Source organism: Magallana gigas, chromosome 7 (assembly GCF_963853765.1).
Source record: "Magallana gigas chromosome 7, xbMagGiga1.1, whole genome shotgun sequence".
NCBI lineage: Eukaryota > Metazoa > Mollusca > Bivalvia > Ostreida > Ostreidae > Magallana > Magallana gigas.
This window is the reverse complement of record NC_088859.1, coordinates 4,528,212-4,546,357: the sequence shown is the minus strand read 5'-3', so window position 1 is coordinate 4,546,357 and position 18,146 is coordinate 4,528,212. Positions and strand designations below refer to the sequence as shown.

At 34.7% G+C, this 18,146-nt stretch overlaps 2 protein-coding genes across 2 annotated transcripts; one reads left to right on the top strand and one right to left on the bottom strand.

Moving 5' to 3' along the window:
- Window positions 1-217: 217 nt before the first annotated feature.
- LOC105330901 (ethanolaminephosphotransferase 1) lies at window positions 218-6,525 on the bottom strand. The gene is made up of 9 exons (XM_034455516.2): window positions 6,376-6,525; window positions 4,623-4,691; window positions 3,871-4,063; window positions 3,314-3,576; window positions 2,687-2,798; window positions 2,336-2,384; window positions 1,994-2,174; window positions 1,380-1,562; window positions 218-1,068 (listed from the first exon to the last, which is right to left on the bottom strand). The coding sequence occupies exons 1-9, from the start codon at window positions 6,424-6,426 to the stop codon at window positions 1,009-1,011; spliced, it is 1,161 nt and encodes a 386-aa protein (XP_034311407.2). The 5' UTR covers window positions 6,427-6,525; the 3' UTR covers window positions 218-1,008.
- LOC105318515 (poly(U)-specific endoribonuclease-A) lies at window positions 6,523-16,582 on the top strand. The gene is made up of 6 exons (XM_011415701.4): window positions 6,523-6,683; window positions 7,176-7,276; window positions 11,771-11,872; window positions 13,644-13,878; window positions 14,183-14,327; window positions 14,707-16,582. The coding sequence occupies exons 1-6, from the start codon at window positions 6,664-6,666 to the stop codon at window positions 14,959-14,961; spliced, it is 858 nt and encodes a 285-aa protein (XP_011414003.3). The 5' UTR covers window positions 6,523-6,663; the 3' UTR covers window positions 14,962-16,582.
- Window positions 16,583-18,146: the final 1,564 nt, after the last annotated feature.

The window sequence follows — 18,146 nt, the reverse complement described above, 5'->3', positions numbered from 1 at the left end:
CACTCAATAACCATTATCCAACAAGTTAATCAAAGATGATACACAAAGACACACAAGTTCTGGATTTAAAACAGTTTCAAGCCAGTGTGTGGATGCCAGTGGATTGTCATTGTGCTCTTATAGTGTCAGATACTGGATTTCAGTTCTAAATGGGGTTTAATATACATTAAAGAAATTATATGAATAGCATATTTGCAATATATAAGTAATGGCTGAATTAACTAAATCATGTTTAATTATTTGTAAGCAAATGAAGAACAATGAGTAATAAGACTTCATAAACATTGAGTATCAGTTAATTATCATCACAGTTAAAAATCCAAATTAAAACATGCCAACAATTACATGTAGTTACAGCAGTGAGAAATAATCAGGAATACGATATAATCACAAAAGTTTTCTTGCACACAAATAAAAGTTGGTTGACACTATTTCAACACCCAAGTAATTCAACATTATTTTCTGTGAAAGGTCTTTAGACTTTGAAATTTGTATGTCAATATAAATACAGTATATTTAACAAAAATCATGTTTTCTTCTTTTTTTCACAAATGAACACGTACAGGTGCACATGTTTCAAGCTCAATATATAACAAAAAAATACATGTACTAATTACCCCTTGTATCAATTAATGCAATGCAAACGAAAAAGGAGTGGGGGGGGGGGGGGGGGGGGGTGAGCTCAATGAGTAGCTCCTACACATTTCTGTTCACACAGACACACCTTTACCTGTAGTCATTGTAGTACCTGGACTCTCATGGATTAACAGACATGTATACATTAGAGACATTTGATAGAAACCCTCATCTGAATGAATGGCAGATGAAATGGCACAATGAATGATTTATGAAAATACAGTAACTGGATCAGATGTGATATATATGGTCCTTGTCTCCATAATACTACAGGATCCCTATGTCCTCAGCTCACACAAGTCTCCCTGGCCCTAGATACATTACTATAATGCTGTAACCCTGAGCTGCCTGTGAACAAAGTGATAGACGTCTCTACTGTTTTGGTTTTATTGTGAGTGCCGATATCTTGAAGTGATCACACATTTCTTGAACCTGAAACAAAAGAAAGGAAATAAGATAACAGGCAGCTAAAAAACAAATCACACAAAGATGCTGAAAACAAGAGTTACACTGAATTTTACAAGTTATTTTTTTCCCAGGGAGTCAATCTGAATCATATCCCTGGTATATTGGCTAACACTACATTGAAATTCAACCACAAGTATACACTTAATGAATGCATGACAGGACTACATCAAGTTACTAACATAAAGATGAACTGTGGGTGTACAAAACCAACATGAGATGACTTACCACATTGAGTCATGGACACCAAAGTGTATACATCAACATGAGCGACTTACCACATGGACACCAAAGTGTATATGCGCAGCAGTGACTAGAAAGCAGTAGGCCCACAGAAGGTACACCTCTAGTTGCCCTAGTGACAGGAGTGATGAGGCTGCTACAATGGCAGCTAGGGGTAATATTAGCCAGTTTATGAGTTCACAGCGAGTATCACTCATCTGGCTGATAATCAGGCGACACTGCAATACAGGCATGCATAGCAAAGTCAACAAGCAGAAATTGCATGATAAAAATAATATTAAAATAGAAATAACTTAAATTTTACATCAATTTATTCAAAGATGATGTAAAGATAAGTAAAATGGAATCATTCTTTGACTTATATCAGGTTGATCATTACAGTATGGTACATCAAATCCAACAAAGCCAAAAGGCTTTACTACTTAAATCCATTTTTGTGAATTTTCCATATCTCCAATCTTGTTGTAGCATAAATTCTTTATTTCTAAGAAGTCTCTTGATCATATTACCATATAATATACCAGAAATGGTTTCTGTGAAATCACAAACTTTCCCACATACAACTTTGTTATTATCAAAGGTATTTAAACTGGGATCATTTTCCTACTTGTATGTTCAAGTTTGTTAATGTTATGCAGTGGATACATACAGCGATGTAGGAGAATGCGGTGCCAGTGGTCCAGTAAAAGAGGCGGGGCTGTAGCTCCATCACCTGACAGGTCGACACCCGCGCCCACACCACCATGAGGGAGAACAGCAGGAACGTGGACACCAGGGGGCGCAGCATCTCCCACGGCCCGTACAGCTTACCTGTACCGTCCCGGTACGACCTGCAGCACAATCAAACAGCGAGTCTTTACCCTGCCTTGTGGGTAATTAGCCAGAAGAAAACCAAAAAGTGACAGACAAAACACGGAATCTTGATGATGTTTCAGTAAAAGGTGTAACTGTTTACTGCATTGGATTTAAGTACGTTCTGTGAAGTACCTACTTGTATATGTTCCAAAATGTAGCAGGGAAGGTAAGAACGAAAAATCCCACTGTAAACACAAACAAAATAGAAAGCTTTACAATCAGAAACCACACAATGACTACTTTGTGTAAAGAACATGTATTACAAAACAATTTTCATACATTCCCTTTATGCATTTTGTATCTGTCAAAAAAAAATTTCACTGAAATATTTTAACACAATGGCCTTGACACAATGTCCCTCTTAGTACACCATATCACCTGTTGATGAACTCTATCTGCTTAGTTTACTCTTAGTAAAGTTTTTTTTCCCCTGCAAGTTGTCTCTATTACTCTGAGCAAGTTTATTGATATCAACAGGATTACTCACCATACATGACAATTTCTATGACCTCTGAGCAGTACATGTCAATCACTGGGAATTTAAATTTCCAGAGGTCATGACCTCCCACAAAGGTCAGAAGGTACACACCGGTCATTGCCTGTACAGAAATTTACATTTAAAAATCATGAGATCTGAAAGTTCCAAACACAGAATGACAAGCATTCAAAATGATAACAAATTGTAGTAAAATGTATTGAAAAAGTTCTATACAAATTTTAATATGTATATACAAATTTATGTTTTTCATTCTCCTGCCAACTCTTAACATGAGAAAGGTGTCTGAGACATAAATTTAATGAAAGATTATATTAATGAAATCAATAAAAAAACAAAGTCAAATGTATTCAAGAATGCACTTAAGAAAATATCAGTGTTTTTACTTCAGCACCACCGGATACATCATCTGGCATTTAATAGAGTTTTGTACCTGATAAACAGTACGATGCAAACTTTTTATCTGTCATGAATTGACAACATGTTTTGTACCTGATAAAAAACTTGATGCTAATTTTTGTATAAATCTGATTTGACAACATGTTTTGTACCCATGATAAAGAACCTGATGTTAACCTCTGTACAGATTATCAGATTTTATCTCTTGTATTGCCTCACCAGCTGGCTGAGGTCGTACCCCCAGGGTAGGAAAAGAATCGTGGTGTTGTACTTCTCCCAGTGAGACAGAATGAAGCACAGCATGACCCCGGTCACGATGAAGTAGACCCTGAACACCCCCACCCCATACTCCCCGCGCCCAAATATGGAGTACAGGGCCACTGGCAGGAACAGGGTGGCCCAGCTGTCCAGTCCGTGGTCAAACAGCTCCCCCAGGGGCGAGCTGGAGCCTGTCCGCCGTGCCTGCTTCCCATCTATACCATCTAAAATCACACAAACACACTCAAACATGCATTAAATTAATAATAAATAAATATATGAATGATGCAATTAAATTGCAGAAAATCTAAATCCAAGAAAATGTCATTAGGAAGATTGTTAAATTATAAAATATCAAAAGTTACTGTATATAAATCATAAATCAAAAAATTTAATAGCACATGTTTACTGGAGTAGATTTTTTATGTAGATTGGAACCCCCACACAGAATATCAAACAAACGTCCATTATCTATCAGCTCACCTGCCACAGGTGTGTCTACCAACTGTCTCACTTACCTAGGGTATGGGACATGAAGTTGTTGAAGGCGCAGACCAGCCACACCCAGTCAGGGATGGGAGGGGCCTCGGGGTGGTCTCTACTGGCCGCAAAGAAGTGAGGGTCATAGTAGGTCAACAGGGCAAAGTTCACCAGGAGTTGACAAAAACCTGTCAGGGTTAATAGATTCGGTGCCACCCATTTGGGTACAAACTGCAATGTAAGTCAAAAGGATTAAAATAATTCTAACATATCACAAATATTTCTCAATAAAGATGAATGTTAAAATATTCCATTGATATGCATTAAAAGAGGATTAATTTTTTCTACGAAGAGAAGGTTTTTGAACCCAAAAGCGTTGTTGAAGAAATAGAAAACACACATCATTGAAAAAAAAAAAGGCATTCATCATTACAATACAAATTACAGGTTAATTAATTTATTTTCATGCATTTAGCATCAAAAGTCAATAGGGGCTTGGGCAAATTTAAGTATGATTGCATATCATAAAATATGAACTTGTATATTATATTCTATATATTTTCATAACTCTTAATTTGTACACAGTTTCCCACATACAAGTTCGATCAGTCAAGTTAATTAAACATTTCACTTTCCATGAATTTAATGCTATCGACCTTTAATAAAAAACATTTGGAGTGCATTTATCTCTAATTAGTATCAAAAATAAACCTTAAATTGAACAAAATACCAGTACTGTAGAACATTTTTAGAAAAATAAGTAGACAAAGACTGGATTATCTTTGCCTACCTCTACCACCCAGTTCCAGAAGGGGTGAGTGATGTACTTGCTGACGGGGCTGGTATCTACGGCACTGTACTGAAATAAAAAAAAATATGGTATGAAGACTGCTTCGTGTATGCTACTTATGAGATGGAAACATTGGAGACACAAAATAGCTGGTTTGGAGACAGCTACAGTAAAACTCATTTAGTGCGAAAAAGGAAATAGCGAATTCTCGGATATAATGAAGTGTTTTTGAATCCCTGGTAAAATTCTTAACAAATCTTAGCAAAATTCTACGGTTATAACGGATTCGGGTATAACGAATTTACAGATATAGCAAACTCATTTGAGTCACATAGAAGTGAATAAAAACGAAATTTAACACTTTTATAACGGATTTCTTTACAGTTAAAAAAGTTTGTACTACCATTTAACAAAATAGTTTGAATGAATTTATTTTTATAAATATTTTTCAATTCATAATCCGATTATCAAAGGTATCAAAGTAATGTATTTTTATTTTAAGCCTCAATTAACAAAAATTATAGTCTGGTGAAAAAAACATGTTTATAGTGAATTCGCTATAGCTTTTATTACGAATTCGTTATACGGATATGACAAATTACAGATATAACGAAGTAAATCCATTGGTCCCTAGGACTTCGCTATAACCGAGTTTTATAGTAAATGTATGCTTATTATGAGCTAGATGGAAACATTGGAGACACAAAACATTGGAAACACAAAACAATGGAGAAACAAAACATTGGAGACACAAAAAAGCTGGTTTGTAGACCACTAAATGTATGCTTATGATGAGACAAAAACATTGGAGACAATGGAAGATGTAGACAACTGTATGCACTATCATTTAAGGAAATCATGGGAGAGAATTAATGCATAAAGACACGATTATCACAACTGGCTTGACAAACTAAGCATCGCAACATTTGCTAAGCAACACATTTAATTGTATCTTGTGGATATGAAACACAGACTGCAAATGGGGTAAAAATACCGTAAGAATTCAAAAATTTACACTGCATGTTTACATTCTTTTTATTGTTTTAGGTCTAAAGAATAGTCATACATTATCCTCATCCATTCAAGTATTTAGAGCAGGATATTTAAGTATTTGATGACTGAGTTGTAAAACTTGTTTGATTTGTGCTTAAAATAATTTCATAATGATTTAAACATAAGTCACATAAAGTCACACATAAACAGATGAGGATGTAGTAGTATTCTTTACAAGAAACAAAGAGCCCTTCACATTTCTTGGGCACAGAATGTGCTTCTTTTAAAAAATATTACAATTTTAATGTAATTTTGAGAGAAATGAGGATACACATCTCATGTTACCAAAGCTCAATAGATCACATAGCTCAGGTGAGCTAAAAATCAACAACAAAAAATTTGTACATTCAGGCAAAATTATAAATGACTATGAATTGAAGATATTTATCACAAATAGTTGCGCAATAAATTAAGGAGGTTCAGAAATATGGCTAAACATCCATGCATTTATGCAACAAAAACGAAAAATTGCAAAATTTGAAATAAAAATATATAAAAATATAATAACAATATATGCTGAATATACTCCGCATTAGACACTTTTGGACTCTGTATTCGTGTATTGCGACTACTGTCAGTGATCTAACCACAAGACCGGTTTATGCATGTTTTGCAATACCTCTGTAATACTTAGTGATTTCTAACTCGTAAACTGAAGTAAAAACAATTCAAAGAGTAAACAAATTAATGAATAAATTACCTTATATTTGTCAAATCCGGCCAAAACCTCTGGAGAAAGGTATGTTGTCATGCTGCTGTGTGAACGTCCTTTTCTAAAAATGAAAGAAGAACATTTTTCATTGGTATTTTCGTTTCAGTCGTCCAATCAAAAGGTTTGTATCATATATGTCAAGAGTCGTCTGCATTGCTTGTTCGGAATCTATCTGTATTTGTCTGTGCACTGCCCGGGGGCATATCGACCTGTCATACTTATCTCTGTACAAAGTGTAAATTGTGTCAAAAAAAAAAGCTGAATCCACGTATTATAATGGCCGATAGTCGAAGAGGGTAGGTATTGTAAGTTTAACATTATAAAGTCAGCCTTCTCAACTTTGGGTGTGGCAACTGGCGATCGTGGCTCTGAATTTCTATCAGTAAACCGTTAAATGTAAAGGCTTATTGATAGAAATTCAAAGGCCTGTGGTAAAATATTAACCTGTAGATTGTAAAGTAACCCGGCCAGTTCTTCGCTGAATAACACAGCCAGTCTCGAATAAGCTTAATTACTGACTGACGGTCAGTAAACATGGTAAACTTGCAAAGACTGGCCGTCGGTTTCTGATGATGCTGCCTAAACTGATGTGCCAAATATTATTCAACGTGTTTAAAACAATATTTTGTAAACGCCAAATTGCTGTCATTGTGGTTACATAATTTTTTTTTTGGTGTTTTGGGGTTTTTTTTGCATTTGTGATGTAATATATCTCCTGTTTAAGACTAGAACTTCAGTATTATAGATTTATGATTAATGTAATATAAATTGTAGTATGTACATTCCAGATTTCACCCAGACCCTGAACTGACTGAGATTTTGGGCAAATTGTGGGAACTTGATACCAACAAATGTTATGCTGGGCAGGACTTTGATATAGATCTACAGGGTAAGAAAGACCCTGATTTGTATAAGCAGTGGTCCTCTATCTGGAGAAAAGTAGCTAGCAAAACATGCTGTCTCCCTCGTCAAATGAGGACTTGCATGACTTTATATATAGGGAATAGAACAATAGACAACTGTCATTAATGTTATTAAGAAATGAAGATAATAATTTTTCTATTGATCGACGTATCAAAGAAAAAATTGATCGGAAAACTTCATCAATGCGCGTAGCATTTATCATTTAATATAACATTTTCAAATCAAAAAATGTGAAGTGTCATTGATCAAAAATGTAAATAATGTAAATGAAGCGGCGCGTATGAATACAAAAAACAACAACAGCAAGAATATTCAAAATGGATTCAGCTGATGTAGAGCTATATTGAACTGAATTTAATGGATTAAACACAAATAGTGAGTTAAAATCTTAACCGACTGAATTGAAAACGATTAGAAAATACATCCGATAGCTTGTGATATTATTCACTGTGCAGAAAAATTCGTAATAAAACTGGTTTTCATGTGAGATCGCTGGAATATTCAACTGGACATAACCATCCAAGGAGACTCCGAGAGGCGATCGTGGACGAAAATAGTTGATATGTCGACAAAGAATAGTATGTATTTAAGCGACTTTTGTAGACGTTGTGGTAACTATATAGCCAGTGATGTACTTAAATGGTATATCTGCCGCTTGGAATGCACCGAAGGTTGTACTCATAACGATTCTTATTCTGAATTTCTGATGACCGATCATGTAGGGTACTAGGCCTATGTAAATTTAAAAATCATTGTTACCAAATTTGAACAGGAGTGTAACCGTGAAAGTGTATGGGCCTATATGTTCGTTATAATTATTCTGGAAAAGGAACAGCCAGCCTCGCAGTAATGTTGATTGATCTCAAGCAGACGAAATTGTGAGAAGACGCTTAATTTTCTATTTCATGAATAAGATATTGTGTTGTGTTTATTTTTGAAGGTTAAACTTTCAAGTTTTTAGCTCACCTGAGCTGAAAGCTCAAGTGAGCTATTCTGATCACATTTTGTCTGTCGTCCGTCTGTCTGTCTGTCCGTCTGTCCGTAAACTTTTCACATTTTCAACATCTTCTCAAGAACTACTGGGCCAATTTCAACCAAACTTGGCACAAATCATCCTTAGGCAAAGGGGATTCAAAGTTGTGAAAATTAAGGGCCACACCCGTTTTCAAGGGGAGATAATTAGAAATTAATGAAAAATTTCGAGAAATTTTCAAAAATCTTCTTCTCAAGAACCAGAAAGCCAGGAAAGCTGAAACTTGTGTGGAAGCATCCTCAGGTAGTGTAGATTCAAAGTTGTGAAATTCATGAACCCCGGGGGTAGGGTGGGGCCACAATGGGGGGTCGAAGTTTTACATAGGAATATATAGAGTAAATCTTTAAAAATCTTCTTCTCAGAAACTAAACAGCCAGGAAAGCTGAAACTTGTGTGGAAGCATTCTCAGGTAGTGTAGATTCAAAGTTGTGAAAATCATGACCCCTGGGGGTAGGGTGGGGCCACAATGGGGGGTCTAAGTTTTACATAGGAATATATAGAGTAAATCTTTAAAAATCTTCTTCTCAGAAACTAAACAGCCAGGAAAGCTGAAACTTGTGTGGAAGCATTCTCAGGTAATGTAGATTCAAAGTTGTGAAAATCATGACCCCCGGGGGTAGGGTGGGGCCACAATGGGGGGTCGAAGTTTTACATAGGAATATAAGAATAAATATTTAAAAATCTTCTTCTCAGAAACTAATCAGCCAGGAAAGCTGAAACTTGTGTGGAAGCATCCTCAGGTAGTGTAGATTCAAAGTTGTGAAAATCATGAACCCTGGGGGTAGGGTGGGGCCACAATGGGGGGTCGAAGTTTTACATAGGAATATATAGAGTAAATCTTTAAAAATCTTCTTCTCAGAAACTGATCAGCCAGGAAAGCTGAAACTTGTGTGGAAGCATTCTCAGGTAGTGTAGATTCAAAGTTGTGAAAATCATGACCCCTGGGGGTAGGGTGAGGCCACATTGGGGGGGGGGTGTTAAAGTTTTACATAGGAATATAGAGTAAATCTTTCAAAATCTTCTTCTCAGAAACTAATCAGCAAGATGATTCTTTATAATTGTTAAGACTTTGGCTCCAGGACAATTCATCGGCCTCGCAAGAAGGTTCAGAGTTTGATGTAGCTAAATATCCCATATATAAACAATTGTAAAGGATCTTTTTGAGAACTGCAATACTCAACATGTGATATGACTATAAAATTGAAGCAGGCAGCTATTTTTTCATTAGAATCTTTTTGTATTACTGTTTTGAGTTATTGCCCTTGATTTATTGATTCTTGATTATTTTGATTAATGCATCCACTGTTAACCAATTATTGTGATGATTATTTTTATACAATAATAAATATTCAATGTATATAAGTTGTTCTGCATAAGTAGTTTTGGGTTAGGCCGGATTAGTTTGTTTATTTTTGATTTCCAAATTTTAGATACTATGAACTATTTTAGGCCGGCACATATATAGGGACAGTGTCTATTGCGTGACTACGAGTGACTGTTTGGGGTTAAACTTAAACAGGTACAGATAGATTGAGTGTGTGGACATCCCTGCTCTATCTAATCTTCGTGTTTTTCTAACCTACGATACAGAGTGTGCGGTCAATTCTGCCCTGTATTGCATTAATACAAGTGTACGGTCATACATGCTTGTATTGGTGGTGGTTGCGGCGGAGCACTACTGTATGGTCATCCCTGCTGGTGTTCTGGCCTTTCTAGCGCAAGTGTGCGGCACTCCCTGCGTTAGTTTGAGCTGTTGGCGCAAGTGAGCGGTCATCCCTGCTTGCGTTATCTCTGCTTGAGTTAACGTTGCTACCTGTTGAGTTGCATAGGTGTGCGGTCATCCCTGCCTGCGTAACGTTGAGTCCCTATGTATGTGCAGGAGCGGTGATTAAAGTCTGCTCTTGTAAATATTGGCAGCAATCAGGGCTATCCGAGTTCCAAGGGGGGAAAATGGATTTTATTTATACAGGATCTACATGTATTTTTTTTTTTTATTGTACATTGTCCAGATTGTTTGTACTATGACTCCATTAAGCTGATTTTATCATACCTATTGTTCATCAGGTGAGCGATGTGGCCCATGGGCCTCTTGTTATGTTTATAAAGTTGTATTTTGTTTGCTGACAATAAAACAGACACAACTTTACATTTTGTTGACACTGTTTATTTTGGAAATTCCCGTTCTATAAATAGTGTTAGATCAGAACAGTTGAGAAAAGTAGATCCGGCAAAAATTTTATTGATGCACGTATCAAAGAAATTTTTCGACCAATCAGAAGCCCCGATATCTCATCAAACGAGTAAATATTAAATGATTTGGCTATCAAGTAAAGTGTGCGTTACCAAACTATAGTCTGTCCCAAGATATTTATGCAACACATTTGGACGATTTTTAATAAAAATACACTTACCTGTGAAAGAAGTGCAATTGAAATAGTTGAAATGGATATTTTCCAAGATAATTTCATTGACACTTTATCATCTTTCACTCGGAAAAATTCACAGGAACGAAAACAGATTCCGTACAGAGATTTATAATGGGGAATGTTTACATTTTTTCTCCATTCGGAATACACTCGGAATACATCGCGCAATTTTTCAACGTTATCATCCGGGCTTGCTGCAATACAAAATCTCTGTAGACATCTCATTTTTTAGCATTGTATTGAAACCTGATAAGCTAACAGGGGCGTTTCGACTGAGAAATCTTGGAAATTTTTCATACTTTTGAATGAACATCGTTTGAACCCTGAGGTATTTATAAATATCCAGCAATTAAGCCAAATGTGAATCCAAAATATCTTGGGACAGAGTATAATAGAATTAAAGCACATTGGGATGGAAATACTACTACTAATAAATATAAACGAAATCCCAATCTACCACATAAGATTGGACTGTAGAACCACATGAATATCACCTTACAGAGCTTAACAGAAAAGCATATTAAAAACCAGTGTTTGACTTACTTAGTCCATGCCAACATTAATTTTCACTCTGTTATACGTTAATCCTTTCTTTTCAGTTGTCTTAAGTCAATGGAAGATAGATGTAGTTGAACCTAAACAGTCAGAGCTAGGCTATACATGTGTAAATTAATGCAATCTGATTGGATCACGCAGACATATATGTTCAGAACATCAAAGTCTTAAATTAGATTTATTAGATTCATATTGAACATTCATGATTGATGAGGTGTTTATTTTTCTTCTCTTCTAAACTGTAATCATTGCAATTATTCCTAATTTGACGACTGTTTTTCATCTTCTTAATTAAATTACAGTCAGAGTGTTGTGAAGAAAATCAACTTTGATTCTTAAACATAAGGAATGGTTTCCCTATCATCATTTAATTTCCCAACATATATCCACTACCAAAGGTTGCTGGCGTTCCAACACTGACCTGTACATGTTTGTTCTTTTCCAGGATATGTGACAAGTGGAAGGGAACTACAGAGGGACAGAGCTAAGTACACACTCTTTGCCTGGGTGGATGAAGAAAATGTGTTTGAACGAAAGACCTATAAAAGTAAGCATAATGTGTCAACATAAAGATTTACTTTATAACCCATCTACCTTCAAATCCTCTGGAGTTATGTTCCTTGGTGGTCATCCTCAGTGATTTGATTTATATATCTACAAATACTTTTATTTGTGTCAACTTTAATTAATCAACATTTAATTAATCAGTGATGAACGTATTATTGGTGCCTATACAGTATACCTCATACATGTATCTATTTGCGGATCATCAGGTAAATTTATATCTTTATTGCCTCTGAGCAGAGCTACAAATATTTGTTACATTTAATAAATATATCCTTTTTTGTCATTAACCGGGTTTTCCAACGGAAAAATCCGATTATTAAAATGGCGGGCGGGCGGGCGGCTGCCAAAATGGTACCCTCATTGTACGGATAACTCCTCCTACAGTTTTCAAGATAGGAAGTTGTTCTTTTGCAGATCAATTGTACATATATCAGAGGTGTGCATATTGCTAGGATTTTGATTTCCGATAATTTATCGAAAAAATACCAGCTTTTGAACTTAGTCATTTTTTGGCAAAATATTGCATATAGGGTACCCTCATTGTACGGATAACTCCTCCTACAGTTCTCAAGATAGGAAGTTGTTCTTTTGCAGATCAATTGTACATATATCAGAGATGTGCATATTGCTAGGATTTTGATTTCCGATAATTAATCGAAAAAATACCAGCTTTTGAACTTAGTCATTTTTTGGCAAAATATTGCATATAGGGTACCCTCATTGTACGGATAACTCCTCCTACAGTTCTCAAGATAGGAAGTTGTTCTTTTGCAGATCAATTGTACATACATCAGAGGTGTGCATATTGCTAGGATTTTGATTTCCAATAATTTATCGAAAAAATACCAGCTTTTGAACTTAGTCATTTTTTGGCAAAATGTTGCATATAGGGTACCCTCATTGTACGGATAAATCCTCCTACAGTTCTCAAGATAGGAAGTTGTTCTTTTGCAGATCAATTGTACATATATCAGAGGTGTGCATATTGCTAGGATTTTGATTTCCGATAATTTATGAAAAAAATGCTAGCTTTTGAACTTAGTCATTTTTTGGCAAAATGTTGCATATACATGTAGGGTACTCCATTTCACTGGATAAGGGTTGACATGGATTATGGATACAGTTTACATAAAAGAAAACCCGGTTTGCTGTCACATTGACAGCTTTTCACTTGTTACTCTATGCAAAGCACAAAACCTTTCAGAGAGAAAAAACAAACTGAAGACAAGAAATTTTGTATATTGTAACTTGATATATCTAGTTAGTGCTAAAGAAGCCTTGAAAGAGTTTGATAATTTTATGGAAAAAGTGTACTGTAAATTCGATTTTATTCCAGCAAGAGAAATTTTCACAAGGTTTGTAAAAGCCTCTTTGTCGCAAATATTTCGTAATGAGAACCAGTCCCCAAATGTGCCTATTATACTATTTTCCAGATAGTTTACATCTTGATTGAGAAAATTAGTCACCGCAACCAGCTTATATCTGTAATTAATAACAGAAAAAGCTGTTGCGAATAAATTTGGTGTACGGTTTAGCTCGAGTATTTAATTAAATGTATAGTGTGTGTAATGGTTTTAATTTAATTGAATTTCTGCAACCATTTAAGCTTTAATGAACAAAATTGTGCTGGAGTGTGTAATGTACTGAATTTATGTAGCCTTTAACGTTTTTCTGTAATGGTTTTTATTTTTGATATTGGGTTGAAACACCTTAAAGCTTTACTGTAATGTTCTGACTGTATTTTTACGTAGCATTTAAAGCTTTACTGGACAACTATGAGTTGGAGTGTGGGGAACAGGAAGTGGTCACCAATGAAGAAAGGAAGGAGAACCGAGATTTCATTGACGCCATAATGGAGACTGATGTGATGCAAGAAGCCCATCGTTATCTAGTGGAGAAGAAAAAGGCTCCAAAGGACGAGATAGAATTCAAACGACTGCTCTACAAAACCTGGTTCAGTCTGGTCCGTAGGACCAAGGGCGACAGGTGAGAGCTGTTGCTTGTTTGATATTGGAATTAATCCTTTCTATATCCTTAAACAGGTGGTTATTTAGTTACTCTTTTTGGGACTTCTTATATTTCGTTATAGCATGTAATTCTTATCTTCAATATCTCTATGGGTGTATGATGAAGTGTTTGCAATCCCTCTACATGGTCTATTTTCACTGCAATTGAGTTGGTAGAACAAATTTTCATTGATTTGCAATTGGATGTTCTGGTATCACAAGAATTAAGCATGCTGCTTTGATTTGTGAGTGTGTTTGTGATGACATGTATCTGATTATTGCAGGGACTTTGACTCGAGTAGCTTTGAGCATGTGTTTGTTGGTGAGGGCCGAGAGGACCATTTTATTGGGCTCCACAACTGGATTCAGTTCTACCTCCAGGAGAAGGCTGGAAACATTGACTACCATGGTTACTTCAGACGAGAAACGGTGAGTGTGTACAGTCTTTACACCTTGAAGACGCACCATATTCATAATTAAAAGACTCTAAATATTTATACCGGTACTGTTTTATTTTATCCACAATTTCTTTATTTATAACACTTTAATTTAATTTACCGGTAATTTTAATTTAATTTATAACACTTTAATTTATAACACAAGGGTCAATTAATTAGCATTTAACAATATTCACAATGAATTGAAAATGCTTCAAGCTCTTGAAAACATACTGAAACTAAGAATACTATAATTATATAATTATCCAGGGTTGTCTCTAAAAATTGAAGTAGAATAATGATAAACAAACATAAATTCACAGTGTACCTATAATTTAGAATGTTCTATAGTGGTATGTTTTATCTCTCAGGTGAAGGATGACGACCACTTCCGACTAATTGCCCTACAATTTAACTGGCGGGGAGAGAAAGGTAAGCCCATGAGCTCCTGCTTCCTGGGAACCAGTCCCGAGTTTGAGATCGCTGCTTACACCGTCTGTTTCCTGTCCGGTAAGCACGGACGTAACATGGACGTTCAGCTCGGGGAATATGAAGTGGAGATCAGCTGTTTACCTCTTGGACGCGACTGTATCGGGACCGCCTACATCGCAGCTGCCAGGATGTAGTAGAGGAACTGTATTCCTGACAGTCTCATATGTCTACAGTCCGTCAACATACCGTACCTTGCCTTATTTACCTTTAATACTATCAGGTTAACACGACAGTGTTGGTGATAATTTCTTTTTAATTAAAATAGAATACTCATGAATATGTATGTACACTATGCATATCAAAATGTTATACAATTTCAATTTTTTGTTATTTTTCAAAAGTGATTTATTAATTTCCATCATATCAGCAGGTGCTCTGACATTTTTTTTTGCAATAATATTTTTCAAACTGTCCATGTGCTGTGTGCCTATTGCAGAGCTCAACAGATTTATTTCATATTTATTTTATAAAGAATGTTTTCTAATTTTGATAATGTTGAATTTGATTTTTGTTTATACAACAATAATTGTTGATTTGTGACAATGGTTTTTGAGGTCTTGTTATTTTACTAAATATGTTATTTTGATAATAATTCAGAGATCTGATTGATAAGTCCGGTAAAAGATTATATGGGATCTTTTCTTTACTTTACATAGGGTAAGACTGATGGGAAAGTAATACCTTGCTCAATTATAAAATAGCACACTGGGAGATGTAGCCAAAGATTAAAAAATCAGTGAATGGATCTATGTAATTCTTTGTATTCATGTACATAAATATATTTTTATACTTATATTCCCAGATATCTTTTGTTTTTAAACACACATACTGGTACTTATGATTATTTTGCATTACTTCTTCAAAAATTTTTTCTAAAACCCAGAATTAAGAAATATTATTTTGTTGACAAAGAAAGCATAATACTGCAGATTCAACTTTTTATTAGGCTGCTTTATTTCCATTCATTTTTTATATATATTTAAATCTGTTAAAGATGAAAAAAGGCTTTAATATTCAATGAAGCTAAAAGGTTAAATTTGTTGTCAGAAACTTTTCCAGTATCAATTTAGTGAAATTACAAATTAATGCAGTGTAGACTCTGTATTTGATGTTTTAGATAGAGGGGATGGGCATTACTTGTACTTATATATACTTACAGATATCATGCTGTCATACTTGTAGTGTGAGATAGGGTCAGGTGGAGGTATTAACACTGAAATCGTAGATATTACTGTTACCATCACATCATGTGTTTGATTTACATCTTATTTAATACTGAGTGTTGCTTTGTAAAGATAGATCAATTATTTAAAGTTTTTCAGATCATCAGATAAGAGGGTTATGTACAGTGTCAAATAATAAGTCACAGTGATTGAAATTTGATCACTTGAGGCCAGTTGTTTTTCTTTGTTACGAAAAAGTTTTCTTCTAGTCAATATTCGTTTTTCAGGGCATTTTTTCTTCTTCCAAGTTTGGTACAGTAGAGTGATTCAGGTTACCAAGATTGAGATAGAACGCATTGTGTATTGATGATTGTACCAACAATTCCTGTTCACCCAACGAATATATGTGTTTCTACAGTATCTTTAATTTCTATTCAATATAATTTATGTATTTTTTTCTTTTGTTTACACTATTTGATGGGTCATTAATCTTTGGTTGTGTAGATTATATACACAAAGTTTTGTTATAATTATAAAGACAAACCCTTTACATTAATATGCAATAAATTTATATCAAATTTGTGTACTGGTACATACATCTTGTTATTTGTTTTCAACTTAATGTTTTGGAATTAAAACCTCACATTAGTCTGAAATATGCCTACAAACATTTGTTTTGTTATCTTAAGACTTTCAAAGATACACATTCTCTCCACCTCCCCCCACCCCTTGGAAAGAATTAAATGCAATACATTAATTATATACAGGTACATTAATTATTCATTGATTATTAGTTTTTCTGAAAATGCCTTCGCATTTATTAATGTTACTGGGGTTTTTTTTTAAAAGGTGAACAGCAGCTTTTTCTTATATATAATAGATTACTGTAATTCATTTCAAATCAAATATTTGCTCACCACGTTATATTTCAATATTTACATTCCCCATATATTTTGCATGTAAAGCTACTGCAGATATAGCACCATAACACAGACAGGGTACTAAAAGGTAAAAACACGAGTTTTAACTGTGACGTCACAAACGTTGAACGCTGATAAATACAACGTCACAAGCGAAAATCAAAGATCACGCTTGTGGCTGTTACTGTGGCTCTTCCATTAATTTGAACTTACCCATAGGATAATACAGAAATTTGAGGTATAATTTGCATTTGCGTCCAAGGCAAGAAGGAAAAAAAAATGTAAATATAAGCATTAAATCCTTATTTTTTGAAAGATATAGTCTCATAACTGCAACGGTGTGTGCAAACAAATTTTCATAACGCGCTAACGCGCGTTATTCAATTTGTATGCTTACACCGTTGCAGTTATGAGACTATATCTTTCAAAAAATAAGGATTTAATGCTTAAATGTGTGGTCCCGGAAAACTTTAGATTATTGTTTTTTTGGAGGGCCCAATTGGACCCTGTTAAAATTTGTAGTAAATGTATTTGATTCATCATCAACAGAAAAATCATTCCAATTTAAAATTCCAAATTACACCTATAGTCTGAGCTAGAATGTAAGGTTAAAAGTACAAAGGAATACTAGTATATATCTTCAACGTCAAACGACTACGAGGTAGATTCTCTTAATGCATCAATGATCCTTGAGATTTTTCAAACTAGTGCAACCTGCCATTTCCTGAACCTATATCGTAATTAAATTCTAAGACCTCACACCTTGTCTACTGGTCAAGTTCAAAAGGATGAGATAACTACTGATACTGCACAGAATTTTTAAAGAACATCAGTTTTGTTTTAAACTGTAACCTTGATCTAAAAATAATTTTAAAAACCTGATTGTACAGTAATAAAGTCATATAAAGTAATGTGATCACTCATCAGATATGAAAACGCTAACAGAAAAATGTTCATGTATTATCTTTTTCATCCTTCTTTGGAAGACCATGCTACAAATGACCTTAGGCGAGAGAAATTAAATTTTTAGTTTTACGGATCCGCCGACCCAATTTTTCCGATTTTGTAAAAAAAAAAATAATGAAAAAAAATTCGTATCTTCGGAAATTTTTCCGGAATTTTCAAGTTTGACCGATCTTGGTTTTAAAATTACTTTATTTGATTTGAAATCTGCAAAACGTTTGACAAAGGGAGCTTTTAAAATCAAGTGTAAGCGTCTCTATAACATGGAGTATT

Coding starts and splice junctions, on each gene's coding strand:
- LOC105318515 (XM_011415701.4), top strand. CDS start 6,664: ATGGCCGATAGTCGAAGAGG. Junction 6,684..7,175: donor ATGGCCGATAGTCGAAGAGG/GTAGGTATTGTA, acceptor TGTACATTCCAG/ATTTCACCCAGACCCTGAAC. Junction 11,873..13,643: donor TGAACGAAAGACCTATAAAA/GTAAGCATAATG, acceptor ATTTTTACGTAG/CATTTAAAGCTTTACTGGAC.
- LOC105330901 (XM_034455516.2), bottom strand. CDS start 6,426: ATGACAACATACCTTTCTCCAGAGGTTTTGGCCGGATTTGACAAATAT. Junction 4,692..6,375: donor CCGGATTTGACAAATATAAG/GTAATTTATTCA, acceptor TTTTTATTTCAG/TACAGTGCCGTAGATACCAG. Junction 2,175..2,335: donor ACATTTTGGAACATATACAA/GTAGGTACTTCA, acceptor ATTGTGCTGCAG/GTCGTACCGGGACGGTACAG.